General features: G+C 27.1%; 1 protein-coding gene, 1 long non-coding RNA gene and 1 pseudogene across 2 annotated transcripts; 2 read left to right on the top strand and 1 right to left on the bottom strand.

Annotated features, from left to right (window-relative positions):
- Window positions 1-1,755: 1,755 nt before the first annotated feature.
- On the bottom strand, window positions 1,756-3,215 carry LOC140675643 (uncharacterized). Its single transcript, XM_072910240.1, has 3 exons — window positions 2,748-3,215; window positions 2,454-2,639; window positions 1,756-1,941 (listed from the first exon to the last, which is right to left on the bottom strand). Exons 1-2 carry the CDS (start codon window positions 3,061-3,063, stop codon window positions 2,458-2,460), a joined length of 498 nt encoding a protein of 165 aa, XP_072766341.1. The 5' UTR covers window positions 3,064-3,215; the 3' UTR covers window positions 1,756-1,941; window positions 2,454-2,457.
- A 174-nt stretch (window positions 3,216-3,389) lies between these two features.
- Window positions 3,390-5,369, top strand: LOC140675636 (uncharacterized). Its single transcript, XR_012048419.1, has 2 exons — window positions 3,390-3,668; window positions 3,755-5,369. It is a non-coding gene; the product is annotated as an uncharacterized lncRNA (long non-coding RNA).
- A 1,944-nt stretch (window positions 5,370-7,313) lies between these two features.
- On the top strand, window positions 7,314-13,778 carry LOC140675646 (uncharacterized; annotated as a pseudogene).
- The last annotated feature ends 2,287 nt before the right edge of the window (window positions 13,779-16,065 follow it).

Raw genomic sequence — 16,065 nt, 5'->3', positions numbered from 1 at the left:
AAACCACATTCTTCGTCTTGTTTCAAAATCAACATTTTCCAATAATTCTGGCAACCGATCTCTTATCAACTCCAAGTAGCTTTCTCTATCAACATTTCGCTCAAAAAAAGTAAGGATCCATTTACAATCCCACACCATACCATAAGGCTCCAACGATTTTGATGGTCTACAGATCGATGCCAGTGAGGATTCTCGTCTGACCAATAATGGCAATTGTGCCTATTCAGTTGTCCGTCACTATAAAATGTAGCCTCATCTGAGAAAAGCACAAACCTGAAAAAACCTGAATTATTTTCTATCATCTGCAAAGCCCATTAGCAAAATTCAATACGCAGTTGAATACGTTGCTTTAATTCTTGCACTAACGTTATGTGATAAGCATGATATCTAAGAACTTTTATGATTCTTAAAAATGTTCTTCTTGGTATACCAATTTCTTTTTCAACTTGGCGACTATTGATATGAGGGTCAAAATAAACAGCTGCAAGAATAGTTACAACACGAAGATCATTTTCGTTGTACTCGTGGCGCCTACGTTGGCGAGTAAGATGTCCATCACGAGCTTTTCCAGTTAAACTGCGTATTGTCATATCACTAGGGTGTCTTCTATTTAAAGCGTTCAGCATAATGCCTCTGCTGCAGCACGATAATTGTTATTACATTCTCTTGAAAACCATTATCATATCAACAATTTGATTGGGAATATAGTCAGTCATTTTTAGGACTTTACTTAATTTCAATACCACTGAAGATAATGAAATGAGATTTAATCGAAATTAAACAGACTTAGAAAAAAATGAGAAATATCGATAATTATTGACAATGTAATTTTGAATGTATACACTGATAGAAAAAGTTCGGTATTCCAGCGAATAATTCGGTAGCGCAGCGAAATTTCGATGCTAGTTTTGGGTCAGCGAAAGTTGCCGCTTCTGCAGCCAATTGAATTGGCCACTACAATCGCAGCCAATGGCACGAATGGCCAATGGCTACAATGGCTGCTACCACCGGTGGTACATCCCGTCGCGAACGTGTTAAGCCGGAAACACACAAAAAAATTTAGGCCATAAGCCTTAAGCCATAACCGAATCGACCAATCACAGTCGAGAATTTAAGCAGTAGTTGCTTAAACAATCGTATTCAAATATTCTTCTCTAAAATCAACTATGATTGGTAAACTTTTCCGGTATCCGACTTACGACAGCTACTGTAAAAACCAGGTTTAATCGCAAGTCATAAGCGAATCGACCAATTAGAACGCAGTCATGATCTTATTGTTTGACCGTAATTTAATAATGATCTCAAATTAATATTTAAGGAGCAATTACGTACAAATCTTTAAAAAATACCAACAGTTCTGTTTCTTCCGCAATGTTTTACACATGCAATTATAAATTGAACAAAATAAAATATCAGAAAATTGAATAAAGTGTAAATTAAATATTGATAAACATTTACATATCAAACAAACGTACAAAAAATGCTCATTACTTTTACTAAAATATTTATTATTAGTACTTATTTTATAATCAAAAAAATATATCACAATGATCTACAAACTTATTTCTTTATTTAGAATTAAATAATTATTAAGAATAATTAATAACGGCAATAATAGATGGCAATAAAACGACAAAAAAGCTAAACAACAAAACGACAAGAGCAATAAAAATTAATAATAATAATAAACACAGAAAAAATATTAAGAACACTTAACATAGCTTTTTATATTCGCTTACACTTCTACATATTGGACATGGTATTTAAAATTGCTGTTTATTTTTATCACATAAGCTTCGTAATCAATACATATAGTAATATATATTAATTGAACAATACAAAATATAATAATAATAAAATACAAAAATAAAAAAACATAACTTAAAAATTTTTTTAATTAAATAATCCTTCATTAAATCTTCTTCCTCTTCCTTATTTAATCTGTAAACAATATGTAGGTATATATATATGTGTATGTATCTTTGTTAAACATATGTATAATATATAAGTTGGGCTTTCTATAATTATAATAAAATTAAAAATATATGTATATAATTTTTAAAAAATTGACATTTAGCCAATGCAGAATATATGCCAATGAAATGCATTTTTGTTCTAATATATTTGTGTAGATTTTGTGATGAGAATTAACTACATTATATTCATTAAATATATTAAATTATATTACATTACATTTGTTAAATTATATAAATGTATATATTATAAAAGTATATTTAGAATATCATTTCTTTTTCCATGATATGGATTAAACTAAAAAAGAGGATCTGTCTATAACTTTATGAATTCTAAAAATAATTAGAAAAAATTATTAATACAATCAGATTTTCAAGTTTAAAACAATTCTCAATTACTTTATAAATACATTTTTACAACTTACATTGGCTGAATTTATTTCAATTTTTAAAAGCAGTTAAAAATATTTATTTACATACATAGTCAAAACTGTACTGCCCACTGATAACATTGGTTACACTTCGAAAGAGGAAGCGGTCCATCCACATTTATTGGAAGACGATCTATGCAATAAGAACAATATACATGTCCACATTTTAAGGCGTTCCTGTTATATTCTGTTAACAGGATATAACACTTACTGCAAACTGGTGCAGTTTCTGCAACTGAAAGACATCCTCGATTAATTTATCATGATATTTATATATGTATGTAAAAAAATGATATTTATATATGTATATAAAAAAATAAATAAATATTATGTAAAAGCTTACTATTTCTAGAAGCTGTTTGACAGGCAAAACACGACCATAGACATTCGCCCAACATATTTACGGTACAGGTCGTGACTCTCAAATCTTTGGGAAAAGTTTCTCTTAGCACATATGCTAATCGTTTCATTTCTTGATAAATAGTTTCACGAAACGGACGTATATTTTGATTAATTTCGACGATTTCATCGTCCGAAAGATGTACTCTTTTACACAAATTATTATTATTGCAAGTAGTGTTAGTACACTTTTCTACTTCATGTGGTATTTTGCATGGATTTCTTCGACAAACACGAAGCATAAAATCACGACAAACCATGTTAACAATATAAAAGTAAAGAATACTAGCAAAACACAGTGAATGCGAAATTTATAAACAAAATAAGCAAATAAAAGACGACAAAAGCAAAATAAGCAACACAGTAAACAACAGGTTATGGTTTTTGCAGAACACGGTAATGCCGATTCTACAATGAGTCATTAGGGTGATTCCACAATAGCTGTCGTAAGTCGGATGTCGAAAGAGTTGACCAATCACAGTTGACTTTAGAGAAGAATAATCGAATATGATTGGGCAACTCTTCCGACATCCGGCTTACGATAGCTATTGTGGAATCACCCTTAAGGCTACTATTACATTTGTCATACGACGATTTGTCAGACGATTTTTTTAGGGTGTTAATTGGCTTCAGGATAGAAAATTTCTAGAGACCGTTGCGATACGTTACCTTCAATGTCGAGTCACACTAGTATCTAGTATAACTTTCAGTGAATGTTATCATCCTTAACATAAGTGTTATTGTCATTAACATTATTGCTCTAAATGTTAATATTATTGTTTTTGTCATTATCTTGGCTTCATTGTCATTCATTACCATTTGTTATTAATATTTCATAAGAAGATATGTCTTATTACGGTGCAAGGTTAGAGGTTTCCAAATACTTTACAATTATATAATTCTTTTTAATTAATTATTATGTCTCACTGTGACAAATGCTTTTTATTTTAGGAAGCCAATCGTTCAAGATTGCGTAAAATTTAAAAATAATTGCTGTTTTGATTTAAATTGCAGTTTTTTACATAGATATAAATATTGTTTCCAATATCAAAATACTACATGTCGCAACGAAAGATGCCAATTTTTACATTGTACTAGCGTGGAACAACTTCGTTATGGAATGACAGGAACAATGACAGAGCATATTAAAAGAGAAGCTGGTCGAACTATGCAACAATCTTATATATGTGGCGATTTTAAAATTAATACTTGCGACAGGTCAAAATGTAAATTATTACATATCAAATTAGGAAAGGATTTAAAACCAATGAGCTGCATTATATGTATAGAAAATTTGATTGTTAAAAATTTTGGTGCTGGAAATTGCGGACACATATTTTGCCTTGATTGTGCCTTACAAAGCTTACATGATGAAAATGAACAACAATTGAAAGTACGATGTCCAGTATGTAGAAACATAGGCGAATAGAAAAAGCTATGGTAAATGTAAGAACATTTAGTAATAAGAATTACTTTTTCTATTTTTATTATTATTATTAATTGTTATTGCTCTTGTCGTTTTGGCCTTGATATATATAGCTTTTGTCATTTTGTCGTTTAGCTTTTTTGTTGTTTATTGCCATCTATTATTACCATTATTAATTATTCTTAATTATTACTTAATTTTAAATAAAGAAATCAGTTTCGTAGACTATTCTGATGTGTTTTTATTATAAGATAAGTACTAATAATAAATATTTTAGTAAAAGTAATATAAGCACTTTTTGTACATTTATTTGATATGTAAATGTGTATCAATATTTAATTTACACTTTATTTATTTTTCTGATTGTTTATTCTGTTTATTTATAATAGCATATTTTAAATTGTAAAACATTGCGAAAACAAGCAGGACTGTTGGTATTCTTTAAACATTTGCTCACAATATATCTGTATCATAAATGAAATATAAAAACGAATTACAGTTTTTTAATTATAGTCGAAGATACAACGAGAATAAGAATATTAAAAGTGATATTTTTGTTACTGATCCAATTTCTTAAAAGCTTAATTATGCTCAATAGCAAAAGGAATCGATTTACATTTATGTGTCCTTTACTGTAAGTCAAATTGATATCTTTATTTAATATTGTTGTTGAAATTAAATAATTACTATTTAAAATATTTTTTTCATAAGTACTTTTTAATTTATTATTAGCTAATTTGATTAAAATCGAATTATAATAGTTGATATAATTTTATTAACAAGATATAGCATTCTTTTAAACGTGAGTTTAGTATTACTGCTTTCGTTATTAGAATTTTGTAGAATGTTGTCACAGTGTTTTTCTAAGTTTTCTAAATTTAAATAAAATTATACTGAAATAATTACAAGGAAATATTCATATCTATGCAGAATTTTTTCTTGTTTTTAATGTTATAAATGAATATTAAACAATATATCTGAATTAAACATAATTATTTAGTTTATTATATTTAGTACATTTTTAGAAGGTGGCTATAATGATTTTGGCCTTGATATATGTTTTCAAGGTCATGAATGAAGGTCACTGAATGAACTTAAAAAGATTAACTGTTACTATTTAATAAAAAGTTATTAGAGGAAAATATCTTATTGGCGTGTTTTATTTTGTCCTTTTTCTATTGTCACTTGTTATCAAAATTTTTTTTGTAAGAAAAAATATTTTATTATCGTTTGATTAGATTTTTAATCTTATCATTATATAATTCTTTTTTATTAATTATCTTATAGTAAAAAAAAGCTTTCTATTTTACAAATCAGTCATTTGATTGCATGAAAGTTAAAAAGAATTGCTGTTTTAAGCCATATTTTGATTCTATAATATCCTGTAGTATTTCCTGTCATTTGTAAATAATATATATATATATATTATCTTCTCAAAAATATGAATATATTATATATAAATTATTTCTGTTTTAATTATATTGAAGTAAAAAATGTATATATGTATATAATTTAAAAAAATTGAAATCAGTTTGTCCAATATAGATTATACTTGAATGACATTGTGTTTCAATTTTAATGTAATTTCTATATGTTATGGCATTTTTGTATTTATATTTCATAAGGAATAAATCTCAACCTTGGGAAAAAAAGAAGGAAAACTGAATGTTACAAGAAGTTCTGGTTCATTAAAAAGAACAGGCCTATTCTAACTTAGGCCATAGTCCAATCTTATATTTAAAGCCTATGGCACACGATACTTGTTTTCATGCTTCATTACATTCCAGCATCATGACGATTTGACAATTCTTTTACAGTCGAACTTCTTATCCTACGACCCTCTTATGCTACGAAACCTGTTATCCTACGACAAAAAATCCTTTTATGCTACGACCGCGAAAAGGGAATTATACCCCCACTCTCAAATTTTTGTCGTAGGATCAGAGGTTTAAGGAGAAGATTCCGGACCGAAAATGTCGTAGGATAAGAGGTCCGACTGTATATAGAAATTACTATTGATCAGTTATAGTGCTGGAATACATTCCAGCACGAAAACAAGCATTGTGTACCGTAGATTTCAAATCTTATGCATTGTCTGTAAAAAATATCACTTATAAAAGTGATATTTTTGTTACTGATCCAATTTCTTAAAACCTTAATCATGCTCAATAGCAAGAGGAATCGATTTACTTTTATGTGTCCTTTACTGTAAGTCAAATTGATATTTTTAATATCCTTGTTGAAACTAAATAACCGACCTACAGCTTATCATATACATTACAGACAATGCATAAGATTTGAAAAATAATATAAGCACTTTTTGTACATTTATTTGATATGTAAATGTGTATCAATATTTAATTTAAATCTTATGCATTGTTTGTTAAAACGCCAGCTTTTATTCGCTCCATGAAAAGGACAGAGGCGATAGCGAACAGCTTTTTAACGCTGTTTTGCGTACGCGGTGGAGTGGGGATAAAACGCCAGCTTTTACTCGCTGCGTGAAATTGTGCCTTAACTGATCAATAGTAATTTCTATATACAGGGTGTCCGGTAATAATCACCCCACCTCTCATAGGCAGATAGAGCAAGTCAAACCGAATAGAAAAGTCCTCTACTATTTTGCGATCTTTGTAATAATTAACGAGAAATTAATTAAAAAATATCGACTAATTCGTGTAAGTATTACACGTGGCGAGAAAAGTCAACTCACTCTGCAAAAAGAGACAGCCCACTGTTATGGCTATCACACACAAATGGACATAAGCTGCATATGCATAGCATAGGACGGCTGGACCAATAAGCATCAAGCATTAATCAATATGGCAATTTAATACTCGATGCTTATTGGTCCAGCGGTTTTATGCTATGCATATACAGCTTATGTCAATTTGTACGTAATAACTCTTATGCGTCGTCTACAATGGCAGCAAGCAGTATAGAGTTCAGAGTAAGTAGTAAGCAGTACGAAAAAGGATTCGTTTATTTCGTCGAGAGTAACGATTGAGATCCGCGCTGATTGGCTGTTCGAATCACGTATCCTCCGTTCGACTGGAGCCAATTCCACACAACTAAGAAGAAGAAGAAGAAGGTTAAGGGCGCTAATCCGTCAAAGTTCAGCCGTCCTTTTAGCTCGGGTCTACAATAGCTGTAGTAAGACTTAAGCCGTAAGAAATGAACCAATCATATTCATTATTCTTCTCTAAAGTCAATTGTAATTGGTTAATTTCTTACGGCTTAAGGCTTACTACATCTATTGTAGACCCGGTCTTAGGATTTCTTTAAACATAACGATTTTATTCAGATCGTACAAGTCAATGCTCCCCCTCCCACCCTTATAACATTTTTTTCTCTGTTTAAAGCTCTAACATAACTATTCCGTATTTTCTCCGCAAAAATAACATTTCCGTTTAATTTCCCCCGTGCGTGGCCTTACTAAATCTATAAACAATAACTGAATCAGTTTTAAACTGGGATCGCTGACATCACGAACCAATTCATTGCTATAAAAGGGAAAAGAAAAAGATGTCTTATTTTGTTCGTTGTCGTTATTTTTGCTGTTGTTATTAATTTTGCTAGTGTTGTTTTAATAGGACAGACGAGATTACTAATATTAGAATTAACGGACGTTGAACTGCTAATCAAAATGTATAATCTAATATGTGTTAATGAATATTATATTGTTTATAATAAAAGGCAGACAAAGGAAAAAAATATTAAAAAATCATACATTATCGCAACTGATAGTAAGTACGATAAAAAATAAATTCATAATCTTTAAAATAAAGGAAAATATTAAGAACATTTAAATTGTCGTAAGACAATTTATATTTGTACTTATATCTTTATAATAAAAAAATGCAAGATATTGTAATTTTAAATAAGTAAATATGTATTTAAAATTTTTTTATATGTTATTTAGAAAGCAAATTCAGTTTGCAACAGATTGCAGATAAACAAGAAAAATCCGAAAGTAAAATTAACTTTGTTAACATCAGGTATTATAATATATACTAAATTAACATAAAAGTGTAAAATATATTTATAGCTTTTGCAACATAAATTGCAATAAAATGTCTTGATTTCATTTTCCTAAATTTGATTTTACAGATTCTCCACCAACTGTCAATTACAATGCTGCGTTAAATATTGATACACCAAATGTAATATTTGAATTGGCAGAAGGCGCTTGCATTCCGTCAAGCAATAAATGTGATATGGAACAATGCAATACAAAGTCTGATTTTAATTTGACAAATTGTGATAATACAAATAATATTGACAATATTAGAGACGGTGCATGTTTGACTGATGAAGATGCTCATTCTGTTGATAAAAATCTTACTACACCAGTTGTGAGTGATAACAACGAGATGAATGGTAAGTCTATGATACAAATAATTTATAATCAGATTATAATACGCAATAACTATTCTACATGCAGCTTTTTTACATACTTGTATGATAATAAATATAGCTTTCGTAATATAATTGTACCCAATAAAAATGTCTGTACCTTATTTCTATAAATTTCATTTTTTAAATTCTTTAAAAATAAATATTCTGCATGCAGCTTTTTTACTTTGCATGCTGCATACAATATATTTATAGCTTTTGTAACAAATTGTAATAAAATGTCTTGATTTCATTTTCCTAAATTTGATTTTACAGATTCTCCGCCAACTGACAATTATAATGCTGCGTTAAATATTGATACATCATATATGATATTTGACATAGCAGAAGACACTTGCATTCCGTCAAACAGTAAATATGATATTGAACAGTACAATACAAAGTCTGATTTTAATTTGACAAATTGTGATAATATATATAATATAGATAATATTAAAGATACTGAGACATTTGCCTAAAGATGCTCCTTTTATTGATGAAAATCTTAATGTATCAATTTTTAGTAACAACAATGAGATGAGCGGTAAGTCATGATACACATAATTAATAATCAGATTATAACATTATGCAATAAAATTCTGGAATAAATATAATAATTTTCTTTATACAACTTTTTCACTTACTTTGCATTACAATACATTTACAGCTTTTGCAACTTAAATTATTCGCAATAAAAATGTCTATTTTATTTTAATAAATTTTGTTTTATAGATTCTTTACTAAACTGTCAATTCTAATGCGTTAAATATTGATTTAGCCAGTAAGCTTTCTGATGTAAAACAGAACGTTCAAAGTTGTGATGAATTTAACTCTACTTTTAAAATATGTGAAAATGGAAATATTGAGAAATTTAAAAATCTTAAAAAAACTCTGAGGATTTTAGACATACAAAATGTTAATATACTAGTAAAAAAGAGATTACTTCCAATGCGCACAGAGAACATTGATATTACATACAACAATCTGCAGCTAAATAATACATATGGTGCCATCAATAATAATATTTCTTTAAATGCAAATATTTTCAATAATATTTCAAATAATACATTCGTTCCAATTGCGCAATCTACACTCACAGAAAGTCAGTTAGGTTTGGAGTGTGAAATCAATGATAATAATACTGAATCTAATATATCTATTATATCTAAAAATAATTCCGATGATAGTTTTCATTTGTCAGATTGTTCTATACTTGAAAACACAGATAAAGATGAAGATGAAGATGAAAGTACAAACAAATATACGATTAATATGAGTAAAAATAAAACTGTAGACAATACATTAAGTTTAACATCATCATTCTCATCAAAAGTATGTGATGATAGAAATATGTATGTGGAAACTTCTGACAATCCTAAATTAAAACGAAATATGTGTCCATATTGTAAAAAATTTCAAACCCAATTTGCAAGGCACTTGGAATCAGTGCATAAAACTGAAGATGTGAAAAAATTTCGTTTTTTACCTAAGGGTAAGTTTTATATGTTATATACAAAGTTACCAACATTTAGAATCTTTTAAAAGTAAAATGAAATTGAAAATTTCAATGTAGAAATGATAGACATTTTTTTCTCATAATTTATCATTACTTTCGAAATTTTAATACTTTATATTTTTAAAATTATGCTTTAAAGTAAATTTCTAATTGAATTATTCGAAATTTTATAAAAAATGAAACTATTAAACAATTAATGCATTATTTCTTTACATTAAGATTTTCATGTCTAACTTGAAAACATACTATTAAAGTATTATTGGAATTTTTGCATTTGCCCAAATCAAAGCATATTATATTTAATTTTTATAAACTAATATTTATCTGAAAATGTTTTTCACACTAAATTCAATGAAAGTTTGTTATAAAGCTGATAGATATTATATTATTATTTTTATATGATTATATATATGATAAACATAAATAAATTTCTCCTCTAATTCTATATATTAAAAAAAATGCTTATTATAGTCCCCAGCTTCCTAAGGGACTTTATTTCTTTTTCCTAATACATTATGTCCTTATAAACTATCTTATCCTATAAAAGCCTTATACTAATGTTATATATAAAAAATTTGCTAACTATAACATTCGAAATCATTTTTTATGCTTTTCAAATGTTAGTAATTACATTATATTAATATACATATTGTATATAGTATATATAAAATTTTGAATAATTTATTTTTAATTTAATCATAATTTATTATATATTTTGTATTTATCATTTATTAAGGTAACTTCAGAACGAAAAAAGATTTTTAATTTATTTAGACGAAAAGGAAATTTCATATATAATACAAATTTTTATTTAAATAAAGGAGACTTAATTGTATGCCGGCGTCCGAGAAAAAATTTAAATAGACAGGCGAGCAATTTTATTCCCTGTGCAAAATGCAAAGAAAAAAAAATTTTTTTTCTGAAAATAATATAAGACATCATTTTGCGTCATGTACACAAAAAAGAGATTATCTTCAAAGAAATGTAAAAATATTGGGACGTACTGTGGCTTGTCGTATACATTATAGTGCAAATACACCATTAAGAAGATTAGTATTTCCAGTGATGAGGGAAGACAGTATAACTCAAATTATTAGATATGATGAACTATTAATTGGTTATGGTAATAAAATGTGTCACAAGTATCGTCTCCAACATCAGCACGATATGATCAGAGCGCGATTGAGATTACTTGGACGATTTTTAATTGTTTTGAGAGCTCTCGATAATAGTATAATAGATTTCTCTTCAATATATGATTCAATAAAACATGAACAATGCATTAAAGCAGTCAACAAACTCGCACAATTTGACGAAAAAACTTGGACATATAAAATACCATCCATTGCATCATCTTTGGGAACACTTATAAAACAAGTTGGACAAATTTTAAGAAGTATGTGCATTAAGAAACAAGATTTTAACAAACAAACTGCAGTAGAAAATTTTTTGAAATTATTTGAAGAGGATTATCCTGTCACTGTAAATAAAATTGTGTTTGAAACTCAAGGGCATCGAAAAAGGCAAAAAAATATTGTATTACCATCTATAAATGATATTAAGATATTTAATGCTTATCTCAAAATTGAACGCACAAAAGCTTTAGAATTTTTACAAACAAATGATTTCTCAATTCAAGCATGGCGTTTGCTAACTGAAACAACATTATTATCCATTATGATATTTAATAGAAGACGTGCTGGTGAACTAGAGCGTGTTTTAATTGAAAATTTGGAAAATTGTGCGGTAGTTTCAAAAGAAGAAGCACCTGAATTATATAAATCTTTATCTAAATATGTACGAATGACAATACGCGATAAATTAGGAAGAACGGTTCCTGTGTTACTCCATGAAGAAGTCTTAAAATGTATGCAAATGATTGTAAAGTATCGTAAACATGCTGGCGTTCCTGAAAATAATCCTTATATTTTTGGTATATATTCACATGACAAAAGAAGATACAAATATTTGAGAGCATGTGTATTAATGCGAAAATATTCTATAATTTCTGGCGCGAAAATGCCAACTTCGTTACGAGGTACAATGTTACGGAAACATATTGCTACGGTATGCATTTCATTAGATATGCCTGAACATGAAGTGAATGATCTAGCTGATTTCATGGGACATCACGAAAAGATACATAAATAATCACACTATAGACAGTCAATTGTAACAAAAGATTTGGCTATATCACGTTTACTCAAATACGCACAAGGAGAAGATACAACAGAAAGCGATGATGTTGATGAGAGTGAGAATGAAAATAAGGATACCATGACTATTATCTCAGATTTAAGTTTAAATACTTCTGATACTTCATCATTAACAAAAACAAAACAATCTAAACAACTGTCTAACAAAGAAAATGATATCGATAATCATATAAATGATAATATAGAAAAAACGAAAGGTACGTTTGAATAATTTCTATATCAAATATATATTATTCCTTAATAGGTTTTACAATAAATATACAAGACTTTAAATAACCTGATTTTATACTGTTTAAAGTAATTATTAAATAGCAGATATTATATAATATAAGAAAAAGAAACTTCTATTGTTTTCTATATATATTACAATTATACAAAAGAAAAATATTTTTTTATTTTCCAATGTTACTTTTTTTAAGCGTTTTTTAAAGTCATATTTTTTTAATTCTTTCTTCTATCATTTAGTGATTATCTTAACCCGCATTCATTTAGAGATATATTCTATATGTATAAGCATTTTATACATAATGTGAATTTTATCATTATTTCAGTAAACCGTTTGGCTTCTAAGAGGAAAATTAATTATGATATTGAAAATGTGACCGAATCACATGATGAATATGATACAGATTTAAATATTTTATCATCAAAAAAGATAAAGCGATCTAAACAGATGTCTAGAAGAAAGAATGACGTAAATAATACACAGAGAAGGAAAAGTAAGTTTAAATCATTTTAAGTATACACGTTACTTTTTATTAAATAATATATTTTATAATAAATATACTAAACTAACATATGTAACATTTTATTTTAGTATCTCCTTTTGGTTCTACAAGAAAAAGTACTCATAAGGTCAGATGGACGAATAATGAGCGCACAATAGTTTTATCTTCATTCCAAACTTTCATAAAAAATAAAAAATTGCCATCTTTACGTAAAATTAACAAAATAAAAATCAAATATCCCGTATTAAAAGACTCGTACAAGTGCCCAGATAAAAACTTGGTTACATAACCAAATAAGAACAACCACTTAACTATTATCTTTAAAACTATTGTCGTAAAAATTGCTCTTGTTGTATATTCTGCTATTGTCATATACATATATACATATATATATATATATATATATATATATATAAATATATGTATAAAAATTTTACTATTATCGTTTTGCTTAAGAAATGATGTTTTATGGTTTGTGATAAATTTATTAAATATGTTTTAAAATTATATATCTCTTTTCTGGCTATTCTCTAACTATAACAAAAGTATTTTTTATTTAAGAAAAGTAATCATTTAAAATTGTGCGATGTTATTTTCACGAAATACAAGTATTGCTTCCAATACTAATATTATATGCTATGATGAAAGGATTCCATTTTTTTATATTATTAATGCGATATAATTTTATTAAGATTCAACAGTACAAATTTAATATTTTTTAAATATTTCTTTAATTATAATAATCACATAGATTTATGATTATAAGTATTTAAAAGTATTTTATAGACAAGAAAAAGTATTATTTTTGTTAAATAGAGCTGATTTATTATTTTTTATTTTAAATAGATTTTATATATCGAAGATAAACTTGAGTCATTTTATTTTATTTCGTTTTAAGTTTTATATATTGTTTATATTATAAATATATATTGTACATATATATATATATATATATATATATATATATATATATATATATATATTGTATATATCATATATATATGTATATCTCTTTCATTATATATATTATATTATTTCTAAATGTATATGATATGAACAACAGAATATATATCACTTTTTTAAAGCATGTTAAAGCGAATAAAACCTAATTGAGTCTGATAAAGCAATTTTACGATATTTATATACGATATATATGATTTATATAAATATACATTTCATAGTGATCTAAAAAAATTTTAAAGTAATATAATGATGTGTAATAAATACGTATATGTAATTAAGGTAGTTTTGAAATACAGATAAAGTTTCAAATACAAATAAACAAATTTAATCCAATAACATGTAAATTATATGTTTATTCATACTTATTTACACAATAATTATAAATTTTTGTTAACGTGTAAAAATATTCGTGTATTACTTAGATTAACAAAAGAAAGAAAAAAGAATTTTATTTAATAAAAACAACATATAAATAACATTTAATGTAATTGGATTTTATTTTATACCCAAATTTTTTTCTTATTCTATATTAAGATTCTACATTAAGATTAAGATAATTAGAATGTAACAAAATCTAAAAACAGAAATTCATAATATTAAATAAAGAAAACACTAAATATATACAGTTGTCAAAAATGATTTAATGTAGCCATAAAAATGATTTAATGCAACCTTTAATGTAAACTATATATCAATGGTAAAAAGGTTGTTTTGACGACATTGTATATTTATATATATAATGTCGTTAAAACAACTTTATACCGTCTGGACAAATATATAGTTTATAGCAATAATAAGGCACTTTTAACGACCAGTCGTCAAAACAGCCTTTACATAGCTACAATTTATATATTTAGTCGTCAAAACTGCCTCTGTAACACTAAAAAGTATATATTTCATATACATTGTCATTGAAACTACCCAACTATAAAAGAAGTAGTCAAAACTGCCATTTTATACTTTTTTTCATATTATTTGAAAATTAAACCGAATATTTTAAAATGACTTGTTGCATGGTACTCTCTGGACAGTTGCGCATATTTTTATATTGAATAAAAAAAGTGTCGTCAAAACTGCCCCTGGACATATATATATATATATAACTAATGTAATATAACCAAATTGCGTTATTCAAGTTAACTATGTATATTAGATTTAATTATTTTAAATAGTAATTATCGAACTTGTTCTGTTCAAAAACTGATCATAAGAAAATTTTTCAGATATAGTTTCCAGATTATCGTATAAAAATTATATATTTACTTCTGATACTAGTCGAGAGTTACTTCATGTAGACCTGACATGTAGTATTTACCAAGTAATACTGAGATATATCTGATAAATAAAGAATGTATTTCAAATGCTTTTTACAATTAGTGCTATCCCTCGATTCGATGTAAATTAAAAGAAGTTACATATTAGTTACATGTTATATAATAGTTATATATCCGTGTTTTCTGACAATATAGAAATATTTTTAAAAATATTAATATGTTTTTAAAAATAAAGTTTCTTTAACTATTTGGATAGAGAAAAAAAAAGATACGAAAGAGACATAAAAAAGGCTGTTTTCGCGCATCGTTGTGTCATCATCACTTTGATTTGATCTCGGGAAGATGATTCGTCTATTATTAATGATTTGCTAATTTAATACGGTTCGTAATTGCGACGCTTTTTTTATGAACGTCTTGCGTATGAAAAATTTGGATAATTTATGTTACATGTGTCACATCTGTATGTTTGCGGGATTATCATTCCCTGTTCGTCTCCATTCATATAAGCACTCTTGTCTGTATGACAATGTGAGTCGTCATTATCTTCATTTCTCATTCATCTCTTCTCTCAATCAATATCGGACAAGTCGGGGTGTGATTTGAATAAGCTGAAAAGTACAAAAAAAATGTTGTCCACAACGACTACATTGAAAATTTGGTGGTCTAGCAAAGACTCTTGGATCATGGTAAATTATCATGTGACGCCTGAGTGTGAGTCTGTCACGATATGTTATATGATAAAAA

This window comes from Anoplolepis gracilipes, unplaced genomic scaffold (assembly GCF_047496725.1).
Source record: "Anoplolepis gracilipes unplaced genomic scaffold, ASM4749672v1 Contig20, whole genome shotgun sequence".
Classification (NCBI taxonomy): domain Eukaryota; kingdom Metazoa; phylum Arthropoda; class Insecta; order Hymenoptera; family Formicidae; genus Anoplolepis; species Anoplolepis gracilipes.
This window is presented reverse-complemented; position numbering and strand designations above follow the sequence as displayed.